General features: G+C 33.3%; 1 protein-coding gene across 1 annotated transcript; it reads left to right on the forward strand.

Moving 5' to 3' along the window:
* Nucleotides 1–2,798: 2,798 nt before the first annotated feature.
* Nucleotides 2,799–21,931, forward strand: CETN3 (centrin 3). The gene is made up of 5 exons (XM_045847972.1): nt 2,799–2,936; nt 4,689–4,821; nt 6,815–6,929; nt 14,809–15,000; nt 21,534–21,931. The coding sequence occupies exons 1-5, from the start codon at nt 2,920–2,922 to the stop codon at nt 21,575–21,577; spliced, it is 501 nt and encodes a 166-aa protein (XP_045703928.1). The 5' UTR covers nt 2,799–2,919; the 3' UTR covers nt 21,578–21,931.
* Nucleotides 21,932–26,368: the final 4,437 nt, after the last annotated feature.

The following is a 26,368-nucleotide window of genomic DNA, read 5'->3' on the forward strand; positions in this document are numbered from 1 at the left end:
TACAAGCTGTATATCCTATTGAAAACATTTTAGTTTAATATTTAAAATCTATTTTACCAAATTATTTGTCCATCAAATCCATTCTTCATGAAATGACTATAAATATTTCACAAAGTTCTAGCATTTTATGAAACAGGATTGAGAAACACTAGTATTTTATTAAGTATATTGCTCAACTTTTAAAAGTACCTTTTTAAACCTGGTTTAGTAATACATATTTTTATTAGGAATGGGTGTTGAATACTTTCTAGTGCCTTTTTGGACATTGAGATGGTCTCCTTGACTTACGCTTATGATGATTAATAAATTTACATTTTGAATTACCCTTGCATTTTAATAAACTCTGAATAAGCTGGATGGTTCTGTGTGTGCGCAATACAGAACTTTGACATTATTTTTTCAGTCCTATCTATAGTTATTGACCTAATTTAGTTTTCTGGGTTTTTTGGAGTCCTTTTCTTTGTTTTTCTTGAAAAGTGACTATTTTGATATTACTAGTTATTGGAAGTATTTTAAAAATTTTAAAAGCACTTTAATAATTTTAAAGCTTCCCTTTTAAACTACCAACATTGTTAATGGCAACATTTCCTTTCTTGTCATACTTCTGTCACTGTCAATTTTTTGGTATTGTCAAAACCCAATTATTAATATGAGAATAACTTACCCATTTATTATTTTAACAATTTTCTTTTAAAACTTGTTTTCTAATTCTTGTTATCTTTAGTAATTTCTCCTAATTTCAATTAGTTTATTTGTTCTTCATTTCTAACTACTTCAAATAAACACTTGGCTTACTTTCATTTTCTTATTTAATGATTTTCTTTGCTTGGTCTATGCCTTACAATTTTTTTCATTAATAATTAATGTATTTATTTATTTTTAAAAGTTTATTTATTTTTAGAGTGGGGGGAGGAAGAAAGAGAGGGAGAGAAACATCAATGTGTGGTTGTCTCTCCCCGCCCCCTACTGGGGACCTGGCCCACAACCCAGGCATGTCTCTGGACTGGGAATGGAACCAGCAACCCTTGGGTTTGCAGGATGGCACTCAATCTAGTGAGACACAGTAGCCAGGGCTTTACAATTTTAATACATAGTTTTTTCATTGTCATTACATTTTATTGTATAGAGATGGTCCCTAAAATGTTGCAATTTAGGTTCAGACTTTATGATTGTGCAAAAGTGATATACATTCAGTGGAAACCATACTTTCAGTCTTGACCTTTTCTGGGCTAGCAATAAGCATACTTTCTCAAGAGGCTGGGCAGTGTCAGAAAGCCACAGTTCCCAGTCAGCTACACAATGAGGGTCAACAGTTGATACTCTACAGTGTATCTTGTTGCCAGGCTTTTTGGATATTCTGTTCCGAGCACACTTAAGGTAGTCTAAGCTATAAACTATGATGTTCAGTAGGTTAAGTGTTATTTAATGCATTTTTGACTTCAAGGTATTTTCAACTTATGGGTTGCTCTGGATATAAACCTTCCATAAGATGAGGATCATCTGTAATTGCAATTTAACTTTCTTTTTAAATTCACAGGTGATTTATAAAGGTGCTTTTAAAATGTAGTTTTCTACTTTTTCTTTGCAGGGTCTACACTTTAGTTATTAATATTTAGCTACATTCAATCGCATATTTTTATTCATCCAAATTTAGCTCATCTTTCTAGGCCTATCAAACACGTAATCGCCTCCCAAAAGACTTTTCTCTACCTGCTCGCTTTCTTCTCCAAACCTTTATATGTACATATGTTTATATTTATATAGGTGTATGTTTAAAGTGATATGTATATGTAACACCTTAGGATTATATCAATATCTTTCTCCTTCTCTTGCTACACCCTCACCTTCAGGCAATTTTATTCGTTTGAGATTAGCAATTTAGTTCAGTACTTTTTGCGTTTTTGCAGCAAGATTCCATCCAATGAAAATATTTGAGCACCTATGCACCAGCCACTTGCATTAGGCACTAGGAAGAGCATTCTGGGCCTTGAAAAAATTCAGGCTAGCAGGAGAGATAAGCAAGTAAATATATTAAATACCAAGTGAGTTCCAAGAAACATGGTTTGCTGGTGGAGATAACATCATGCGTATTTTCCAGCTTACAGCACTGGCAAATAAAGATCAAAAGAGAACAAATCCGTTCCAAGATGGAAGAGGAACGAAGTGCGGGCTAGGTGCAGCTTCACCTTAAATAAGTGAATAATCCAACCCAGTGATTATCCATGTACATATAATGCACAGCACCTGCCTCAGCACCACTAAGTTTGTAAAGAGGGGAAACAAGCAGATTCACACCTACTGGCATCCAAATTGGGGAAAGGGCCATTTAAATTTGCTTTTTAAACAAAAATGTCCCCCCCCACCCACCCCCGCATATACTCACACCCTCCAAGTTCTTAGAATACAGAGAAACTAAATTTCACAGACCTCCTCCCTCAGCTACTCTCGCCTTGCCGGTGGATAGCCTGAGGCGCGTTTCTCCTTGAGCCCCCGCCCCCCAGCCTCCGCTTCCCTCGCAGCCACCCTTCCGATCTCTGGACCTTCGCCCACGTGCGGCAGACCTCCTCCTGTGAGGATGGATGCAACCACACTTCGAATCCCCAAGCAAGGACTCAAATCCTCTCTCCGCAAAGGATTCGGGGAAAATGCCACAGGCCAATCTAAAGCGTAGGAGGGTACAGCGGTTTCTTTGATAGATGTGAAGTGTGTCCAATGAGAGACGAGGACTAAAGACGCTTCCGCCACGATGGGCAGGACACTCACAATTTCAACCAATCTAGTTCAGAAGTGTCTATCTTGTGGGAGGTCCTTAAGGCCGCTGAGGTCGTCGTTGTCTGTTGAACGGCTTGTGCAAGTGGTTCTACCTTCATTAGGGAGTTAAAGTCGTTCTTGAGAGGAACGTCTCTGTCCGAAGAGAAAATGAGTTTAGCTCTGAGGTCGGTAATGAGGAGGCGGCAATGCTCTCCATACCCCGGCAGCGGGTCCCAGGGCGGGTGTACAAGGGAGGCAGTTTGGGGCCCAGGCGAGGAAGGGGATGCAGTTTGAGACGAGTAAAATGAACCTCTGCCAACATGTTCCCGGGCCGCACTTTTCATCCTAGGGGACCAGGAGTGCCGCAGGTGATGAACCCCGTGCTTTGCAGCTGAGGTAGCCATACCTATTAACGCGTTGGGCTTGGAGCAACTAAAAGATGGGCTATTTTGGTTGCAAAGAGGCTACAAACTATCGCGATATTTTTCAAGGAATCAGGCCATGGAGCATCCCTTTGGTTCAGTTACTCCCTCTGGTTTTACAGCCACAATCTCAGCTGCGCTGCTCATGACATATTTTCTGTAAATTTTGGGAATAATACAAAACTCCTCGCCCTTCTCCCGGGATCTTGCTTTACGGTACTCATAGAGACCCAGATTAAGAAAATGTGTTAAGTTTCTTTATCTCACACTCAATTCGACCTCTAATCTTGTTTCCCCCTTCCCCAGCTTGATCTAGATGTTTTACTTGAACCCCGTAGCTGCACCACTTTTAAAAAGGGTGGGGTCAGTTGCCGGTCGGTTTTGGACTTGGCCACTCGGAGTCGTGGAAAGAGAAATAACTGACCCCGGGAATGTCCATACTTGTCTGAAGTCTCTTGTGAAAGATCTCAGCTTTATCCTCCTTCTTCTGACCTTCCCTTGTTTTTTGTTTTTTTTGTTTGTTTTTGGTAGATTATCAGAGAACAAAAAAAACTTCAATTGGAAATAGCCAACTTATAATAAGATCAACTGGATTTTATAGTTTAAAGTTTTACAAAATTTTCTCTTTCAAAAATTACACGTGTTGCAGCAGTCCCATTTGAAAATTTGGAAAACTTGGATCTCCATCTCTTAGGGAAGACATTCCTAGCTTTTAGAATACATTTTTTTTAAAACAAGGTTTTCCAGAGTTTATGAGAAATTAAATATGAATTTTCATGTTAGGAGAGATTTTTAAGACCATTGACTCCTCACATTGTTATATATTTGGCACAAATATGGGGTACTTTTTTGATGTTTAGTAGTCAAAATATATATGGACTCAGTATTTTGGCTGATTTGCTAATATCACTGGAAGAAATGATAAAAGTGCCAAACTTTTGGAAATAAGTAAGAACATTTCTAATCCATAATGCTAAAGTTCTTTGTAACTTGATAAATTTATGTTTTTTGGTAGTAATTTTGATAAGTCAGTTATAAAACATCAAAAGCAAACCAAATATATAGTGATTGTCAATTATGAATTTTACTTTTAAATAAACACTTTATATTGCAGAACAGTGTGAACAGTAAGTATGGACACTTTGTTTTGGGGGGATACTTCTGACATAATGTAATTTATCTTAACAGTTCTTGCTTCTTCCACAGCAACATTAGTGGGAATAAATACGAGGCTAGGAGGAAGGAACATTAGGTCCTCATTTTTTTTAAAACAACCTATAACACTTCCCAGTTTGGGGGAGTGCAAATTTATAGCAGCTTGAACTATGCAATATAAGGAAAATTTCTTCGAAGCATGTAAGGAAAAATTCTCTCTCAAAAATATGTCTTTTTAAGAAATGTAGAAAATTCACTGACTAAGGTTTATGGTTGCATTTTTGAAATCTTAATCATTTGGAGGCATAGGAGAATAGAATTTAAATGGGCTAAATAGACTTTTTTCTTTTTATTTCATAGAAGTGAAATTGTAGACAAAACAAAGAGGAAAAAAAGAAGAGAACTTTCCGAAGAACAGAAACAAGAAATTAAAGATGCTTTTGAACTATTTGACACTGACAAAGATGAAGCAATAGATTATCATGAATTAAAGGTAATAGTATACTTTAAAATGTCATATATTTTGCTCTGGCTGGTGTGGCTCACTGGATTGAGTGTTCGCCTGCAAACCAAAGGTTGCTGGTTTGATTCCTAGTAAGGGCACATGCGTGGGTTGTGGGCCAGGTCCCCAGTAGGGGGCACATGAGAGGCAACCACACATCCGTGTTTCCTGCCCTCTCTCTCTCCCTTTCCCTCTCTAAAAATAAATAAATAAAAATCTTAAAAATAAATAAAATGTTATATTTTTCTGATTAAATGATTTACATGTTTGATAGTTGGTAAAAAATACATTTCTAAATAATTATTTTAACTAAACTGGTTTTAGAAATATGAAACCATTTCAGACATTCACAATTAAGTGTGATGATAAAGTTGAATAATACTCCGAACATCTTTTTTAGAAACTCCTCTTCACATGGTAAAATAAATAGTATTTTGTTTTATTATTTATTTATTTATTTTTAATTCTGGCCCAAGGATTTTCATTGATTTGAGAGAGAGAAGCATCTATGTGAGAGAGAAACATGGATCCATTGCCCTCCTGTATCTGGCCTGAATGGGGATTGAACCTGCCACCTGGGTGTGTGCCCTCGCTGGGAATCAAACCCACAAGCTTTTGGTATATAGGATGTTGCTCCAACCAACTGAGTCACCTGGCCAGGGCTAAAATGAATAGTTTTTTAAATGTAAAAATATGTTCCTGTGAAGGGGCTTATTTTTCATTCACGTAATTAAAATTTTTCAAACTACAGGATTTAAACAGTTCTTACCATATTCTTTGGCAACTCATTCTTTTTTTCATTTGTGGAGTCTTATTTATTTTTTCATTTGAACATGTTTGTAAACAAAATCTCAACTTTCTACGGTTCAGACATTGATGAGTGATGTTGACACTCTTAACAGGGGAAAATGTCAACTTTAAGATCTGGAATTATTTACAAAGATACAAGGGGAAATTGGTGTTTAGGATAGCATGGATCTGACACTCAACACAATGAGAAAAGTAGCTATTTTGTAGCTCTTTGTTTCTCTCTTTCCATTCCCCCCCCCCCCCCAGTTACCCAGGCTTTATCAGTGTTTCTTTATAATGTCTCTTTCATTTGTTGTCATTTTTATGATCTCGGATTGGGATCTTATGTCATACCTAGATAAGTGGTTTCTCACCTTGTACATTCATCTTATAAAATCTCCCCATATTGTTTATTGCTTGTAAACCTTTACTAGTTTCTCAGTGTAATGCATAAATTTCAGGTTTTTTGGTTTTATTGACTGTTTTCCACACTTTTACTACTATCTACTTCTCTCATTTTGTAACTGCTTATTTCCACCTGAGCTCTTCCCATTCAGATAAGATAAACTGCTCTGTTCACTGTTCTCAAACTTATTCTTTATTTTGGTGTCTTAATACTAGTCATCCTTTCCCAAATACTCTTCTATTCCAGTTTATCCATATATCAAGGAACAACTTGAATCTCTCCAAGTAAGATTTCTTTAACTAATAACATGTCTCTCCTTTATACTATGGTAACAAGGTTTTCTTTTCTAAAGTCAGGCTCACGTACTACCTGATCATGTAGAGTTCTGATGATAGTTCTTATTTTAATGTTTTTTAAATATATTACATTATGTTACTTTGTAATGTTTATGTTGTGCCTTTTTTCCGTTTTGGTTGTTAATCCTTTGAAAACAAATAACTTGTTACTGACATCTGTGCATTAAGTCAGTGCATCATATAATATATTCCATAAACACTCGTTGATTAGTTTGTCATAAAAAAAGGGTATATAAATTTAACAAATTGCCATTTATTTCAATAGTGAAGAAAAACTATCTCTTTTCTATTTTGGAGGCATAAAACATGCAAACAAATTATGTTTTATTAATATGCCATTATCATCTCTTAAATTGTAAAATTTATTTAAGAATTTGAAATTAGTTTTTTGAAAGAATGTTTTATAATTTGCTTTTCCCTTTTAATCCAAAAGGTGGCAATGAGAGCCCTGGGGTTTGATGTAAAAAAAGCTGATGTACTGAAGATTCTTAAAGATTATGACAGAGAAGCTACAGGGAAAATCACCTTTGAAGATTTTAATGAAGTTGGTGTGTATTTAATAGTCTTTGTATCTAGCAGTTGTTAGGAAATTATCTGGTCAATGTCACTATTTTTTAATTCTCTGGGTTATAGAATTTTGTTAATGAACATTGTTGTATAAGTGGATTTTATGGATGTTTTGGGGCATACTCTTTATGTTTATTTTCAAAGAAAAAGGATTTATAGCTTCACTATAGGGTTTACTATTTTGTGTTTTGTAAAATTGTAACTTAGGAACTGTCGTGTAGTTTTTTTTATAGAAAAATGTCTTTCCAAGTAATGTGTGTTTATGACAAAAATAAGAGGGTGATCAAAAATAATATTTACCCAGTGAAACAGAAAATTTTGGTATCCTTTTGTTTGGAAAATATTTCCCAAGAGCATTTGGTATGTGATTTTTGCTGGCAATGTGGGAAGAGAGGGAACCTGTACCAGTTGCTATCTTTGGCTGTAGATAAAGTGCATACGTTCAGGTTGACAAAGCTTATGAGAGGATACATACTCTTGATAACCTTGATCTTGGTGAATAAAATAATTTATTTAAATTTGCCAGTGAGGAGAGAATTATAGTAAGAATTGTAGTAATTGTAGGCAGTTGGCAAATTGGAAGCAGGAAACATTTTAGGATAACCAACTGAAGATAATGTGTCAGCGAGGGCTTAATATGGTTAAACTTTTGTATAGTTGATTTTAGTGAGTTATTTATAGCATATATATGTGTATATATGGTCTGTCCAGAAGGTATCCATCCATGTAATATGAAAAATAGAGACACTTATTGAAGAAGACACAAAGTACAAGAAATATTGTACATAGGACAGTGCTGCCTCAGTCCCCTTCAAAGTAGGCACCTTGGGACCTCACACAGTTCTCTCAGAGTATCTTCTGCTATTCAAAGCACTCTGCAAAATCCTTTGTTGGAATTGCCATTCAGCTGCTCTGTTGTATTTTCCTGAATCTCATCAACTTTCTGAAATCTCTTCCCTTTCAAAGGTGGTTTTAGTTTTGAGAAAAGCCAGAAGTTGCAGGGTACCAAATCTGGACTGTATGGGGGCTGAGTCACCTGGGTGATTTGATATTTTGCCAAAAAACTTGGCATGAGACGTGGTGCATGAGAGGGCACATTGTCTTGCTGAAGCTGCCAATCACTTGTTGCCTGTAACTGTGGACTCGACTCAACCATCTAAATAGTTTCTGTGGAGGAAAGTTCAAGCTTAACGCAAAATTTGATAAAGATTCATTGTTCTACTCAATCAGCCATTTTGAGTGCCACGGCCACACAGTTCGCAAGCTCAGTGGCTCTACTGCCCACACTGACTAGTACAATGAAGTCATCACTGTTCATCCACATGCATTCCAGTCTGCTGTCCTTGGCTGCTAGGTTACATCAATGTTGCACAAACTGTTCTTGTGCTATTAACAATGGCTGGACTTTTTCCAGAAGGCCTCTTATATTTTTAAATCCTCTAACCTACTATATACATAACTGAGTCTTTTTTGGAATAGAGGATTCTGGAAGGTAAAGACTTTGGTATTATAACTTACATTGCCTAGGATTTTACTCATAGAATTTATGCATATTTAGGTTTGTTTTATATTTTTATTTTTAAGTATATTTTATTGATTATGCTATTACAGTGGTCCCACTTTTTTCTCCCCTTTATCCCCCTCTGCCCTGCACCCCTCCTCCTTTCAGCATCCCCCCCCCCAGTGGCTTAGTTCATGTTCATGGGTCATACATATGAGTTCTTTGGCTTCTACATTTCCTATACTTTTCTCAACCTCCCCCTTCTATTTTGTGCCTACCAATTATGTTTATTCCCTGTACCTTTTCCCACCATTCTTCCCACTCTGTCTCCCCGCTGACAACCCTCTCTACGTGATCTCCATTTCTGTGATTCTTTTCCTGTTCTTGTTTGCTTAGTTTGTTTTTGTTTTATTTTTTAGGTTCAGTTGTTGATAATTGTGAGTTTATTGTCAGTGTACTGTTCATAGTTTTGATTTTCTTTTTCTTATATAAGTCCCTTTAACATTTCATACAATAAAGGCTTGGTGATGAGGAACTCCTTTAACTTGACCTTGTCTGGAAAGCACTTTATATGCCCTTCCATTCTAAATGATAGCTTTGCTGGATAGGGTCATCTTGGATGTAGGTCCTTTCCTTTCATGACTTTAAATACTTCTTTCCAGCCCCTTCTTGCCTGCAAGGTTTCTTTTGAGGAATCAGCTGATGCTGTGGGAACTCCTTTGTAGGTAACTGTTTCCTTTTCTCTTGCTGCTTTTAAGATTCTCTCCTTATGTCTAATCTTGGGTAATTTAATTATGATGTGTCTTGGTGTATTCCCCCTTGGGTCTAATTTCTTTGGGATTCTCTGAGGTTCCTGGATGTCTTGGAAATGTATTTCTTTAACCAAATTGGGGAAGTTTTCCTTCATTATTTGTTCAAATAAGTGTTCCATTTCTTGCTCTTCCTCTTCTCCTGGCACCCCTGTGATTCAGATGTTGGAACATTTAAAGTTGTCCTCATTAAAATGAGGTTCCTAAGCCTCTCCTCATTTTTTTGAATTCTTGTTTCTTCATTCTGTTCCAGTTGAATATTGATTTCTTCCTTTTGTTCTAAATTGTTGATTTGAGTCCTGGTTTTCCTCCATTCACTGTTGGTCCTGTATACTTTTTTTTTATTTCACTTTGTATAGCCTTCACTTCTTCCTTTATTTTGTGACCATACACTATCATTTCTGTGAGCATCCCGATTACCAGTGTTTTGAACTCTGCATCTATTAGCTTGGCTATCTCCTTGTCGATTAGTTCTTTTTTTGTAGTTTTGATCTGTTTTTTCATTTGGGCCATATTTTTTTGTCTTGGTGCATCAGCCTGGATGAATGTTTCTTCTTTAACTGTTTGGTTGTTGGACTTCCATAGACTTCAACTTTCTGGCAGTTCTGGTTGTTTTTTGTTTTTAAGTTGGTTTTGTCCTTTTGGTTATGCAAGGAAGTGAAGCGTATCTATCTATGCCTCTATGTTGGGTGGAAGCCTCTATAATTGGTTTTGTTTTTATTAAATTAATTGTCTACATTTATGGTGCCACTTTATATGGATCATAATATAACCATAGCATATAGTTATTTTTAGAAATTTTTAAAGTTTAGGGACAAATTCAATTATATTCACACTTGAACCCTTTATTTTAAATATTCAGCAAAAAGCAATATGAGAATCAAAAAGAAATGAAAATTAGTATATATGGAAAAATAGACTCATATCATGTCATTCATATTTTAAAATCTAGAAATTCAAACCAAAAGTGAAGAAGAGAGAAGTTAAAGGATAAATCTAAAAGAGAAAGAAAACACAGCACAGAAGATCCCCAATTTATGAACTAACAGATGACTGGTTAGGAGCTATCTTATTGTCCCTTTGAGGAGAATATTTCTTTCTTTTCTCTAACTTGTAGAATTATTTATTTGAGAAGCGGGAAGGAGCCATCTCTGTTCTCTCAATATCAAAGTACCCCTGGAGTTGATGATTTTAGTCTAGGGCTTATTTATAGAAACAAGGTGTTAAGATATAGTGGAAATGATACTATTAGGAAAGAGCTATAATTCAGGTACATTTGGTACAATGCAGTGGTTTAGCATGGGTGATTTACTACTAGATTGCCTGACTTCAAATCTTGATCGTGCCACTTACTAGCTGTGTTACTTTTGGTCATTGTGCTTTGTGCCTCATTTTCTACTGTAATGTAGATGGTTGTACTACCTCATAGGGTTCTTTTGAAGAATAAATGCATTAATAATATGTAAAGTCCTTAGGAAGGCCCTAGCATATAGTAAGTGCTATTAAGTATTTGTTGTTATTATTACTTTAAAAAGAATTTTGTTTTATTTGTTTTAATGGCTGGGAATAATCATATTGCATCACTGGAACATAAAAAGTATTCTGCGTATATTTATATTTTTCTGATTACTTTTTTTCATAGTTGTGGGCTATTTTAAGTAGTAGGTCATTGTCATTAATAATTTTACTAAATATTATTTCATCTTAAGTGAATACAATTTTTATAAGTGTGATTTTATTAGCAGTTGAAGCCAGAGTTCCATGCCCTCTATCTTTTCTGTGTTACTTAGTAGAGCAGAAATGCTGGATCCCTTATAGAATAAAAGGCCATGGCTGAATTTCAGCTCTTCAAAGATTGACCTTTTGACAGGCTCAGCATGACACTTTAGCTGTGTCCTAAGGCTACCTGTTAAGAATACTAGCTGTCAAATAAAAATTTTAATGATTGGGAATCAAACAATCAAGGACTATGTATTTTCCCTATTGGTTAATTATTTTTGAAAAGTAACTGATCACAGATAAATATATGTTATATGTTGGGACAAGTAACTCGAGATCAGAACATTTGAGTTCTTAGCTTATGTACCATCTATTACTGTTTAAGGATACTGTTGTATGATATTTCTGGATGAAGTCTGACCCTTACTGTATTCTTCCCAATACTTGGGAAAAGTATTAAAATATATTTGAGGTAAGTTTAGAGTATAGACAGCCTGAGGCTAGTGAGTATCATAGGTGTTTTAGGAATTGATGCTTTAAAGTGAGACCAAGATCAGTCAGATGTTTGTATTCCATGTATTTTTTGGCACATACTACTTATTATTTCACTGGCTATATAGGATAGGATATTACTGGTTTTGTTCTGCTTATTTAACAAATATTTGCTGAATTTTTTGGCATTAGATACAGTGGTAGGGTGAGGGAGGGAATTAATTAAAGTTATTAAGAGGTTCTTCTTTCAAGGAGCTTACTAAATATAGGTGACCACAAGGTATGGTGCCACCTGGTAAATTATAATCTTGTCTGGGGAAGGAGTTGCCAAACTATAGGCCTAGGCCAAATTCAGCTGTTGCCTGCACACTGCCACATCCATTGTTTTATGCTTTTGTGCCACCATGGCAAAGTGAGTAGTTTAGACAGACACTGTTCCCCCTGCCCAGCCCCCCAAAAATGTCTGTAATATTTACTGTCTGGCCTTTAACAGGAATGATTTGTTAATTTCTGATTAGAGCAATTGAAGACTTTGCAGAGGGGATTTTTTGTTTAAGCCTTTCGAAATGTGAGTAGGATATCATCCCAAGGAGGAGATTGTGGATGGAGTAGAGGGAGGCATTCAGGAAGAGAAAAGAAAGAGTGGTACCTTTGGGAAACTGGATAGTTCCCTGCTCTAGAGCTTAGAGAAATGACTAAAGAGTTAAGATGGAGTGAGATAGGTAAAGTCTTGCATAACCTGTAGAGTTTGGACTTGAGTCAGCAGAGGATCATTGTTAATTTTTAAAGAAGAGTAACTGATATGTTTTATTTAAAAAGATAAGTTCATTGAGAGTATTAAAGATGAGTTGGAGGGAAGAGAGACTGCAGACTGAAAATAATATATATTTTATGCTGAAGGTGTGGTGAGCATGAAAAGGAATAATAAGTTTAAGAGTAAAAAGGTAAGTAGCATCCTCACCAATTAGGTTTATAGGATTGAAAATTTCCAGCCTTTTCAAATATGGGAAGCTATCTGTTAACAATGATCTCATCCATTTGTGGTGGGGCATTGCTGTCTTGGTGATAGTGGAAGGAATTTTGACTCCAAAATGTTGAGTTTATAGTAACTGGTATTTTTGCCTAGAAAAGTGAGATATATAGTTGAAGCTAGATTTCTAACTTTACTTTTAATGATTTTTTATAAACTTTTAATGTTATGTTTTTTAATTTGTTGTATTTTTAAGTGATTTTTACAAAGTGTTAGGTCTATTATTTTAAGGAAGTGCATTTCTGATAGTGTGAATCATTTGAAAAGAGTTACATGAAATTTGTGAAATACTGTAGACTGAACCCACCTTAACTGCCTGCATGTCATTTGATTTATTTTCATGGAAAGAAAATGTATTTCTTATAATTAAATTCTATTCTATAGAACAGGAATAGAATGCAAAGGCATGGAGAGTCACCATAAAGTTTAATATGTTAGCTGTCCAGAATGATGGGTATTTATAGTTCTTAAGAAAAGTTGCATTCTAAGACAAAGTATTGATACAAGATTATGCAAACACATAGTCTGAAGTAACTAACACAATTAAAGCACTGGTAGGAAAAGAATTTATATATCTTGAAGCCCCATCTGTTCCTCAGATCACCCTTTTGCTTCTTTAAATACATTAATACTTGCAGCAAGCTGCTTTTTTGGTTCACCTGTCATGTTAATTATTTAATTGGTGAAGAAAATTTCTTAACACTTTTTTTTCCTTGTCCTGCTTTTTTGTTGGAACTAAATTCAAAATAAGTTGAGTATGAGCCATAGAGTTAAGTGTGGTATTTTATTTTGGTGTTATGGCTGTATATATGCCAATTCCTTTTTGACTGAATATTTATGAGCTTTGATGATTTGCATACTTATAATAATATACTTCAATTAGTTACTTAGTAGACTTTTTGGATAAAACTAATGGATAAAAGAAAACTATTAAATATATGTGTAGATGATTTAACACTATCTTGAATAATAAATAGGTGCTTATTCTAAAGCTTATTCAAATATGACAAAATAGCAAAATAATAAAATATTGGTGGTTTGAATTGATTTTTCCTTTTGGGTGCATTAAACATTTCCGTACTTTCCATATACAAGCACTTGTGAGATTTTAATGATTTTGTAAACCTCAATAGGATTGAATTATTTTCAATGACACAGTGAAAGTCATAAATACCTTTTGTTGTAATGTTAGACTCACAGGATTACTTCAGAGATTTTACTTAGATATATTTTCAGATTTTTATCTATATACCATGGAGTTCTACTTCAGTTTTGTTGTTGAGGCTATTAAGAATGGTAAAATTAAAAGTATTGAGTTTACTAAATTATATGTTGTTACATTTAGTATATTAAAAGGCATTGCTACTTTCAGCTATAGAGTTGTGAAATTACTCACTTAATTTTAGTTACTTGTCTGAAATTATCTTGCTGAATAAAATGAGGGCTCCTCTCCAGGCCTTTTTTTTTCTCTGCTGTCTTACTACAATTAGATTTAATTCTTTTAATAACTACTCATATTTTGGAAAACCAACAGATTCTCCTAGTCATGAAGGCGCAAGTAGCATTTTCAGTGGGACACTCTGAGATTGTGTCTGTATCAACGGTGGCAGTGTGTTTTATTAATTTTTCAGTGTTTGTTTTTAGTTGGGTTAATTTGAGGAGCAGTTAGTGTTACTGTTAACTTTAGCCAGCAAACATCTTTTATCTAGTTAGTTTTAATTTTTTTGTTGGTATAACATCTCTCCAATTAGGTTATGAACTCCTAGACCAATAGACAAATATGGTATATAATTCCTTTTATTTTGACTTTGTGCAATACAGTTTTGCTTACTCTTATAATAGGAGGAATTACTGACATTATAAAGGTTAAATTTTAAAATATGAATTTGATTTTTCTAATTTCAGGTTTATCTCTGGCTTTTTGGGCTCTGATTTGGCATTATATTACCCAAACTAAATGTTGACAGATTCATGGTTTACTTCTCATGTAGTACTTAGTTGATTTCACAAATGAATGCCTTTGAGATTATGAAGGTTAATTTATTTTTTTCATGGAGAAGTTGATTTTTTTAAAAAAATTTATCATTTTTAGAGAGAGGGGAAGGGAGGGAAAAAGAAAGGGAGAGAAACATCATTGTGTGGTTGCCTCTCATGCCCCCTGCCTGGGATCTGGCCCACAACCCATGCATGTGCCCTGACTGGGGATTGAACTGACAACCATTTGGTTTGCAGGATGGCACTCAATCCACTGAGCCACACCAGCCAAGGCAAAGGTTTATTTTTTACCTTCTATTTTTTTTAAACTCTAGTGACAGACTGGATATTGGAGAGAGATCCACATGAAGAAATATTGAAGGCATTTAAACTATTTGATGATGATGATTCAGGTAAAATAAGCTTGAGGAATTTGCGACGAGTTGCCAGAGAACTGGGTGAAAACATGAGTGATGAAGAACTTCGTGCTATGATAGAAGAATTTGATAAAGATGGTGATGGAGAAAGTAAGTTTGAGTAAAACATATTCCAGGTATTTGTGATACATACATCTAGTAAGTTTTTCTAAAGCCAAATTATTTTCAAGATCTTTTACAAACTATCTAGTACAATTGTTCATCCTGTAATGGGCTTTTTGCATAAATATTTTACATTTTTGATTTAGAATGAAGCAAAGCAGCCCTTTGGAAGCAAATGTATGGATTGTAATATGAGATTTCACACTTCAAGAAGATACTTTTCTTTGTGGGTGAGACATCACCAAAAGTTCAGCCACTTAGTAAAATTTCAGCCATTAATACCTTCTTCCTCAACATACATGCACTTCTAAATTTTACTAAGTTCTATTGATTTTGTCCTTCAGATGTTCTGAATCCATTTTATATCTTTGTTTACTGCTGGTGTCCTAGTTCAGATCCTGATTTCTTTGTAGGAATGTTTTCATAGCCTCATTATTTTCTTGTATGCCTGCTGGGTACTGTGTTGTATGTGCTGATTGGTGCTACACAATAGCAGATGTGGTCTCTGCCCTCACTGACTGGGCAGTCTTTTGTAGCTTCCTAACTGCTCTTCAAAGTATAGGTTTGATGATGTCATTTCCTTGTTCAGACACAATGATTCCTTAGTTCATTGGTCCTAAAGTTCAAAGCTCTTTTATGATCTGTCTTACCTTAAGTATCTAGTATTATTTCCTACTTGTAGTCTTCCACTTTTTTACTTTAACCTTCACCTCCCATACATACGCCCTTTGACAAAATACATTCTATCTTGAAAACACTGTTTGATGCTGTGCCTTTTGTCATTCCATTCTTTAATCCTAGAATATTCTAATTGCTAATTTCTGTCTGCTAAAATGTTAGTTGTTCCCTCAGGTGCATTTTAAACTTCATCTTTTTCTGAAAATCCTTTCCCAGTGGTCTCTGTATGAATCATGAGACTTTCACTGAGGGCCCATAGCATTTAGAGGAACAAACTATTTTGATACTTTATGCACTGCCTTCTACTCTATACAAGTATATATCCAATTCTGTTGTAAGCCCCTTAAGAGCAGTATGGAATCATACAGTGTGAAAGGCCTGAGACTTTGGAATCACACAGACCTGCATTTGAATGGAATTTCTACCATTTACTTAGTTGCTTTGTAACTTTATGTAAGTTTTTAATGTTTTTTTGAGTCTTAGTTTTCCCATTTATAAAAATGAGAATGATAATATTGCATAGGGTTGTTGTAAGTATTGAATGAAGATAGTTGATGGTGCCTAGTGTTAAGGATAGGCTTGTTTTCCTTTCTTTTTTGTCTGTACTAGTATTTATATTCTGCATTTTTTAACATAATGAGTGCTCTAATATTTGCTGACTTAAAGCCCTGAGTTGGAGTATGTTTAGTAGACATATATTGATATAATACTCACTATACATATATTCTAAATATATACATATATTACCTTGGCAATACTGGCATGCTTTAATAAGGAGGTAAGACAATAGCAACTATCAGTTCAGGTTTGTAGATTGTCCTTTTCTCATATGTATATGAATATTTGAGTGTTACAAAATTTTTCTGTTTTTTTAATACCAGCTTTTTGAAGGCAGTTGATATAGTTACTTGTATTTTGAAACAAAGATGATTAAAACTTAAGGAAATTTAAATGATTTCTTAAGCTTTCATGCTAATATTTTGGATTTAGAATCTATTGCCTTAATATGTAAATTTTTTTGTGTTTTCCCTAGTTGTTATTACCCTAAATTAGCTTTAAAGGAACTCTGTTCTGTAAAGGTACTATCTTCAGTAATGTAGAGAATCTTGATATATCTATTTCATACATCTTTAACAATGTGTCAAAAGATCAGTTATAACTTTATTTTTACTGTACTAGTCGCATGCAATTAGATTTCAGTTATTAACTTCATTTGACTTCAGAAGAAAATATTAATTAGGAATCTGCCTTTTAAATTAAAGCTTGAAGTGAAACTTTGCTTAGAAAAATGTGTCCATTTCTTCATCCCTTGTTATGTTGCTCTGGCTGCTGCTTTTGAATCTCATAGTTCACATCTGTACTTCTTTGCTTGAAGATTTATTTTAGTGCATCCTTAAAACATTTCTTCAGGCTTCTTTGCTTTCATTATTCCACTTTGTCACTGTACAACTGTTGCTTGGGTATCCTACTGTCATTTATTCAAGTGACTTAACAGGCAAATAATTTTTTTTCCAAGTGCTTGATTACAAATCAAAAACAGCTGATGCATAGTCTTTTCTTATTAAGATTTGTTTTGTTTTGGGGGGAGGAGGGCAGTATTATATTAAAATAGTCTTATCCGGTAGTTTTCAGTCTGAGGTGTGGGGCAGCCTTCTTAGGTAATGCATAAGGTCTGAAGATTCATGTATGCATCAAATATTGTCTTACAGCATACAAATAACAGTGCAATACATGCATATACTATTTTTTTGTATCTGTAAATGCTACTGTGAATGATACTTTACAGAATTCATAGTAGCTACTTGACATTTATTTTTCAGACAAGACATACTAAGTATTCAGGGTAGGGCAAAAGTAGGTTTACAGTTTGTATGGAAAACAGCACAATAATTAACAAATAATGATGAAAATAAACTGTTTTTCATGTATGCACAACTGTAAACCTACTTTTGCCCCATCCTTTAGTTGTTAATGTGGCAAGTTCAGAAAATTATTGTTGAAAGACATTTATATGCAGAAACAATGAGAACTATAACTTGAATCCATTTAGTCTGGCTTTGGAACACTGCCTTAATTTAAATTGGTCTCTGCAGCAATATGAAAATCTGCCTATTTTTGAAAAAGTAGAAAGACATATTTTATAATAACTTGTTAATCTGTTTACTTAATTTGTATTCTTTGAGTGTAAATAGTTTTGTTTAGATATAACGTACTTTCTTTATATATGTTAAACTGGTAAAGATCATAATACTTTGCTGCCTTTTTTGTAGGCTTTAGTAAGTCTTTGTGTGTATGAATTTTTCACACTGTTCGGTTTTTAAGAGCAGTGAAAATGTTTTTATTGTGTATATTAGGAGAATAAATGTGAGTGAGTTAAAGGTAAAGAAGCTATAATATGGAATATAAATAAAGCTGTGGTGATGATACGGAAAGAATCCCTTCTTCACCATCTCTCCCAACATATGTAAAATAAAACACAATATATTTTTGTAGACAAATGGAATCAACATTTAAAAAGCCAAAGTGGACTATCCTGTAAATATGATGAGTGTTAACATATAGTTAAATATAGTTATTCTGTGCTTAGCATGTTACATTGTAGATTATGCCACTTAATTTTCATGATAGCTTTTGTGAAGTAAATACAATGTTATACCTATTCATGTGTAGGATAGTTGCCTGTATAGATATGGAAACTAAAGCTCTGAGAGATTAATAATAACCTTTCTAACATTGTCACCAAGCTAATACATGGCAGAGCCAGAACTCAAACTCAGATCTCCATAATGACAACATGTTTTTTATTGTAACACTGTATTGCCTCTTGTGCTATAAAGTTAAATATTAATTAGATGTCTATGTTTGTGGAGTTTTACAAATTGCATACTATTATAGGAAGCAATGGATTAGTAAAATATTCAGTTGGCACTTCAGATGCTAAAACTTGATTTTTTTTTCCCTCCAAAGCCAGATGGTCTCTGAGCTACTTATCTACTTAATTTCTCTAAATTTCTTTATTTTAATGACATATAATATGATTTACTCTATGAAATGATTGATTTATGAAAATTTCATTTAAAAGGCATTGTAGAAGAAAATAAAGGATATCATTTGATCAGTAAATATTTTATCAAATGCCTATTTTAAGGTAGGTATTATGCTATATTTATTAGATATAGGAACTTGATAGAAGATATTGTTGATAGAAAAGGTTATAAAACCAAATGTACATAGGTATCACAGATTCTCTTAATTGTCTGAATGGTTTACTCATAATAAAGGAGATTGTTTAAAAAGAAGATTATTTAATTTCCTTGGCCACTTCCCTTCAGTTTTCCACATTTTTGTTTTTAAATATTTTGTTTTGATGTCTGAAATGCTGAAACAATTCAAAATACTTTTGAAATGTTACAATACATTAAGGTGTTTATATATACATAATATAAAAATTAAGTGTTTTTTAGTTTTAGAATAATATGAAATTGAATTTGAAATTTGAGTATTGAGATTTTACATTTGAGAGAAAAGTTCTAGATGTTTAACAAAACATAAATACTTTTTGAATATTTTAATCATGGTTGTATTATACTGTTAAAATGATTTATAATCAAATCATTCTAAGGCTTTCATTATATTGTTCCTTAAAAACATCCTCTTATTTTCTGTTTTGGTCTACATGCTTCAGTCTAGATTGACTAAATCAGGGATTCTTAAATGAAAGGGCATAACAATGAAATCGTTTAAAGTTTTTGTATATTTCATCTTATTTTTTAACTGGGAAGAGAGATCATAGCTTTCATAAAATACTGAAATGAATTCATTTAGCTGCAAAGGTTAATGATCACTACTACAATTTGTAAAGATTATTGAAAGTATTTTGAGTATTACAGGTTTTGTATTGTGTTCTGTTGTCTGTCATAGTGCCTTGTAAATGTTTAATAATGCATGGATTCATGGTTCTTATTTGGCTTCTAGAGAGCTCATTCTTAACTCCTTAAATCTTATTTTTGTACTATTTCTATCTTCAACTATTTTTCAGGTGGTCTCCTACCTAAGCTTTCTGTCCACCAATCAAACCAAATCCTATATTTTTATTTTGGAGCCCAAGTCAGAATTTATTTGTACCTAAATTTTTCTCATCAGTAGTGATTTTCCTCATTATGATGGGTTTTTTCAACACTGATACGTACTTTTATTTTAATTGTCATGCTTTTTGTTTTACAGCACATGTTCTCTGTTTCCTGTATAAAATGTGACTGACATGATTATTGAAATTGGTTTTCTCTGTGGTTTCTGAAACCATTATACTTTATTATTCCTGATGTACATATTTTATCTCCTCAACCTTTTAATTGGTTAATCTTTTCTAACTTTTTCTTATGAATCTTCTTATACATAGAGGAAAAAATGTTAAAATTAGTGCAGCAAACACCTTTATACCTTCTACCTAGATTCAGGAATTAACAATATATTTTATTTGCTTTATCTGTAGTGTGTTTATTTTTTTCTGAATCACTTGAAAAATATATCATGAACTTGGCCCCCCAATATTTTAGCATGCACCTACTAATAATAAGGACATTAGCTTTCCTAACTACAATATCATGGTTTTAAGAAAATTAACAATTTTATATCACTTAATATCTTCCTGACATCAGTTTTATGATATACTGATATAGGAACCCTTGTGTTTGTTTTTATATAGTACATAACTCCTAGTATGGTGTTGGCATTCCCTAGGCACTTAAAAAATGTTTGATTCAGTGGTGTTTTTTCATATATTACTATCAGTATTTAAGACTTAGGAACAACCTAAAATATTATCTCTGTAGTTCAGTCTTTTCAGAGGAAGAAATTGAGATGCAGAACTGTTCTGTGTCAGAGCTGTGATTGGAATCAACGTCTCTTTTCTCTCATTGTAGTGATCTTGTTATCATTATCAAAATTACCATTCCTAACTTGTGCCTTGTTAAAAGTATGTGTTAAATCTGGGGACTCCATGGGTCCTGTTTTACAAAGGGGAAGCATTCTTTTCTTCACATTTCTGTTAATAATTCGTGTATATGTGTAATTAAAATTTATATTTAATAAGATTACATTAATATTACTTATTATCACTTACTATTTCTAGGTTGCTTTCTTAAACATTATGCTTTGTAAATTGAGGTTCTTACTGAATTTATTTTATAATTTTGGTAAACTAACAATTAGTCTTTTATTTTCCTGCATTTACATCTATATATTGTAGTATTTCCATTGTAATTAAGATTAAGTCTATATCTTTTAAAATTGTAATTTCTCTGGATATTTTTGATGTATGGTTTACCTGGTTTCAATTATGTTTTCTTTAAAATAGGCTTTTAAATATATAAAAGTTCAAAAACAACAATTTGACTTTTTTCTATTTATATGTTTTCATCTTTTAGAATTCTGATATATAGGCATGATATAGTTAACTTACTTAAGGAAGGCTTTGCTAAATGAACTAGTAGAATAAAGAAAATAGGCTTTGACTATAAAAAATTAACAATTTCAAGCTTTAAAAATGATCTTTGCTAGTGTATACAAATATGATTGTGATGGACTTTTTTATAACTTATAAAATATGTCTTTTCCTAGTTAATATTATAGAATACCAATTTATATTGTATATCACATTTTATATGTTTTTGCACTCATGAAGTTTCATTTAGTAAACATGTTCAGCTTCTTAGAAAAGAAGTAAAAGGAAAGGTTATATTTGGTATTAAGAATTTGTATAATATAAAATTTAAAATTTAAGTAACTTAGTATTGTTCTCTGAAAAATACTGTATTTCTGACTTAAATTTTTTTTTCTTACAGTAAATCAAGAGGAGTTCATTGCTATTATGACTGGTGACATTTAAAGAATTACAAGGAAAAACACTAAGAATGTTGCAGTTTTCATCTTATATTCTATTTTTGTGCTTGGAGGCATGTGAAAAAAACCCCAGCTTAGTTCTTTTTTCCAAATGGACCAAAAATAAGCATCTTATGTATTCCTATTTTACTACTGTTAAGTTTCTTTATATGAAAAGTATTGTTAGCATTCTAATAGTTCATAGCTTTGTAATTAAATATAGCTTTTATACATAAAGTTTAAAAAATTGAATCATGTGGTACACATTATTTGAGCATTTTTTTATTCGGCATTAGTCACTTTTGTTTTGGTGCACATGTTTTTTCATACTTGCATTAATAAAATGTTTATTTTATTAGTATTTTAAAGTTTTCTAAATTTTCTGTTTTATTTTGATTCCAGATTTATCTATTAGCTCTCAATAGTATCTTTCTTAAATCTTTTCTCTTTACATTACTGGCTTCAGAAACAAAATTGAAATACAGATAGCAATAGAATAGCATATTTTTCCACTACAGGTTTGACATTTTATGTTTTCTTACAAGATGATGATGCAATATAAGCATAATTTTTTTTAAGAGTCATGTGTGTCAGTTTGGGGGGAAAAGCATACTTTTTTCCCCCCAAAACATTAATGCATTATTTATGTATTAATGTTTTGGTGTGTTAATGCAAATTATGAGAGTTACTTATGGATATTTCCTTCTTAAACTTATTGAATACAGTTTGACTCATCTAACTTCTTGACAAATGAAAGATTTAAATGTTGGAATTTTGGTCTGTTAAGATAATCTATTAAACATCACAGTGTTGCAAATAGAAAACTGTAAGCCATGGAAGTCATTTAAGGCTATGTTTTACCTGTTTAAGGGAACATTCTGTGATTCATGAGGAGACAGTAGAGACAGACTCTGCAGGTGTTGGTGGGCTGGCTCTTCCTGTTAAAGGTTGTTAGGGGGAGACAAGTGGTTGAGGGAAATAGGTAGGTCATAGGGAAATGATATTTATACCAATCTTCCACTAACAATCTGGTTCCTGGTGGTATGGGCTTTCCAGGATGAAAGTTGAATTGTCTATTCCAGTTATCTTTCCTCAGATTTCTTATGTTAAATGTACAGAAGAGTAACAATATGAGGCACTTTAAATGTTGTGAACCTCTTAGAGTGTTACATAAAGAGTTATCAAATAGAAATTTAACAGAAAAGTCTGTAGGAAGTAATATAACAGTGGTGACATTTCAACAATTATCTAGATAGCAAGTTAATTGTATACCATATTAAAATTTAATTTTGAATATGAAATCAGTGTTTATAGTAGTACAATATCCATGGCAACAAATAAACTTAGAAATTTAAAAGGCTTTATCATCCTTGGTGATGAAATGCCTTCTATGTCTTGATCACAAAATATGGTGACTTCCAGGAAGTTGAAGAATTAAAAAAGTGAAGAATAAAGAACAAATAAAAATAAATTTAGGCTTGCTAGTCTTCTACCACTTTATTGGAACAAATAATCCAAGCTACTTTTTGTTACTTACAGAGATAACATCTTTATTCTTAATGTTAATACTTCTTGGGATACTAGCAGTTTGTTCCTATGGGTTGAGGAAAGTGTGCTTACCTGAGTAGTTTATGTTTGTGAACAGTTTCTCCTACAGTAAGGCATGAATTATGCTCAGGTTTTTTCCAGTGTTAATGATCAGTAACTGAAGAGTTACAAGGCCAATAAAATTGCTTAGTAGGTGTGTCAAGAAGAAGAAAGGAGTGAATTTGCTTTAAAAAAGAACATGGAGGTGAGTATTAGTCATATTTATCATTATAGTTGTATTTATTATGCATTGGCATTTCCTACTGTAAGAAAATATCTGTTTCTTGCCCTGACTGGTGTGGCTTAATGGGTTGGTCATCATCCTGCAAATCAAAAGGTTGCTGGTGAAATTCCCGGTCAGGGCACTAGTTGGGGATGCATGAGAGGCAACTGATTAATGTTTCTTTTGCACATCGATGTTTCTTTCCCTGTCTCCTTCCCTTGCCCTCTCTCTAAAAATAATAAATAATTTTTTTAAAGAAAATACCTGTTTCTTGCTAAACTTGTCTACTACATTGCTGTTTGATGTTGTGGTAAGCTTTGAGTGTTTGGCATTTGTCAGCCAAGATCTTTACATTCACCTTCGTTATTCACAAAGTCTAATTTCTAAAGAACCTATGTCCCTATTAGCAGCTCTTAAATTAGTGTCTGGGAGTACGTAGTTGTGGTGGAGGGGAAATAAAAAACATATTTGTTACGTGCTCAATATGTGATAGGTTCTGTTCTAGGCTTATTTAATCCTTTACTGTAGGACATTTCATGCAGTACTTCTAATGGGACACTTTCATATTGATGTGCTAATGTTAAAGGCCTTCGGTTAGCAAACACCATGATGAGTTATATTCCAGTTGTTATATTCCAGACTGTGGCCTCAACTCCATCAACTGTCTATCTGGTGCTAGAGGGTGGAAGTAAATTCTCTTGGTTTACTAATGATGTGTTTTTTAAAAAGACTATTTATAATGTTCTGAAAACCAATGTGAAGAAGATACAGTATTTTCAAAAATCACTTAAAGTGTGTAATTAAATTTAAATTACACAAGCAATACATAAAGACATTTTATAAAGGAAAAAGTTCTTTTCTTTTTAGCCCCTGATCCCATTTCCATTTTTTCCTGAGTAGTATCAGTGTCAGGCTTCAGACAGGAACAATGAGCAAACAGGAAACAGCAAGATTCTACCTCTTGCCAACCTGTTTCACTCTTCTAGTCTTATTAGTGGAGCCTACAAAAATGCAGCTGGCAAAGAAGAAATGTAGTTTATACAGTCCCAATCCCAGCATTACACAGTCGAGTATAGAATAGTGGTTTGGAACTATGGGGAAAAAATAGCTTAAAAACCAGCACAATTGACCACACATTTTGCCATCCAGGTTATTTGAGTGAAGAGGATTGTGGGAGACTATTGTATGGGGCAATGTGTAATTCAGAACTGTTCTGGGTGAACTAGGAGATATGGTTACTTGATCTCTGGGAATAGTAATCATTGTTATTTTAGAGAAGATTATTTCAATCTGTTTCCTTTGTGCTTATATGAAAGTATAAAAATAAGATTTTTTGGCATGAATATTGTATGCATTCTACAGCTAAATTTTATAAAAGAAATATCTTTTTAAAGGTTAGTAACATTAAGTGCTGCTGTATTCCAGGCACACATAGGTATTTGAGTACAATATATTTTAATTTTAATAACCTGGGGTAGATACAATTAGATGGTCTATTTTATACTCAAGAAAATCAAAGCTTAGAGAGCATGACTAGTTCAAGGTAAGAGGAATTGGAACTGGAATTTTATCCTAAGCTTTCTGACTTTAGAGCTCACTCATAAGCGCTAGATTTTACTGTCTCCTTACAATGACTTTTGTAGACTATTTCAAGGTGTAAGGGATCAGACCTTTAAAAACAAAACTGAAAGGTAGAATCTGGAATTGAGAAACTTAGCAGTACAAGCATTTATTAAACATGTATGCTTAATCTAGCATGGTGGCATTCATTGTATTATGTATTATTCCATGTACGTTAGTGTTTGGTGTCAGACCTCTGCAGCTAGTAATTTCAAATAGTTTATGTTTTTATAGTCAGAGAAGCAACACATTGAAAAGGTAGATGTTTGGGAAAGAAATGTATAAATTACAAATACAATATTAAGCAAACATTGAGAAATGTGTATTTATGAGTAGTGAAGGCTCATAAAAAATGTTTGCATTTTGAGAGTAAAATTTAGGAAAACATTTTTTCCCAATTAACCTTTGTGGAGAAGATTTTATTTGCGGGGGGTGGGGGGGATTGCTTGAATGAAGAAAGAACTCTTAAATTCTTAGTGAGAAATGGAAGGAAATTTGGGTTTAGAAGTATGATTGGTAAAAGGATGTGTGAGGGGATCTTTATGGCCCCAAGCTGAAGAGAAGGAGGGTTTTTGGACTTTGATTTAATGGACTAAAGCAAATCTCTTGATAGGTCTCAGTGGAAGTGCATTGGACAGAGAGGGGATCTTTTTACTATTAGAGTGAATTGTGCAGGATTTGGGTTGCAAGCGGGAATTCTTGGAATGAAATAAGCAGGTCATCTGGATGATAGCTTAGTTGGGTCTTAGAGATCTTGGTTAAACAGCCTAGGGTCATCCATTAAATTGATAATAGGTAATTCATCTACATTTCTTGATTCTGAGTTCAGTCATCCGTCATCCTGTAGTTAAAGCATCCATTGGGAACTTCAAAAATCCTATGGAAGATTGCCAAATTAAATCTAAAACTAGTAAAACCAATTCTCTAGTTTATCTGAGAACATGCTTACATTAGTTACTCCTGTGTACTCTAAATATTAAGTGTAATTATTAATACCTAACTGTCTAAAAATTTAAATTATGCTTTTCTTTAGAACTTTGGAAGTCTGTATATCTTGTGCTATTCTGAAAATATGTAAAATATGTTTTCATTATATAATTTAATATTACTGACCGTTTATAGAATCAAATATCAGCAGTTACTCTGATTTTATACTTAATTAAAATATTTTAATAAGTTTTCATTATTGCATAATAGAAGAAATGCTTAATAGAATCTTTGGAGTCAGGCATTTCTAATTTTAATATGCGTGTAACAGTTGTCAAACACACTGTTCTCTGAAAAGAGTGATCTTTTTCATTCTGTGGCATTACTATAGACTATTTATTGACAGGATCTTTCCAAAAGTCCATGTAAGCCTGACAGCTA

The sequence above is a fragment of the Phyllostomus hastatus genome, unplaced genomic scaffold, assembly GCF_019186645.2.
Source record: "Phyllostomus hastatus isolate PE091 unplaced genomic scaffold, TTU_PhHast_1.1 phas_contig_58, whole genome shotgun sequence".
Classification (NCBI taxonomy): Eukaryota; Metazoa; Chordata; class Mammalia; order Chiroptera; family Phyllostomidae; genus Phyllostomus; species Phyllostomus hastatus.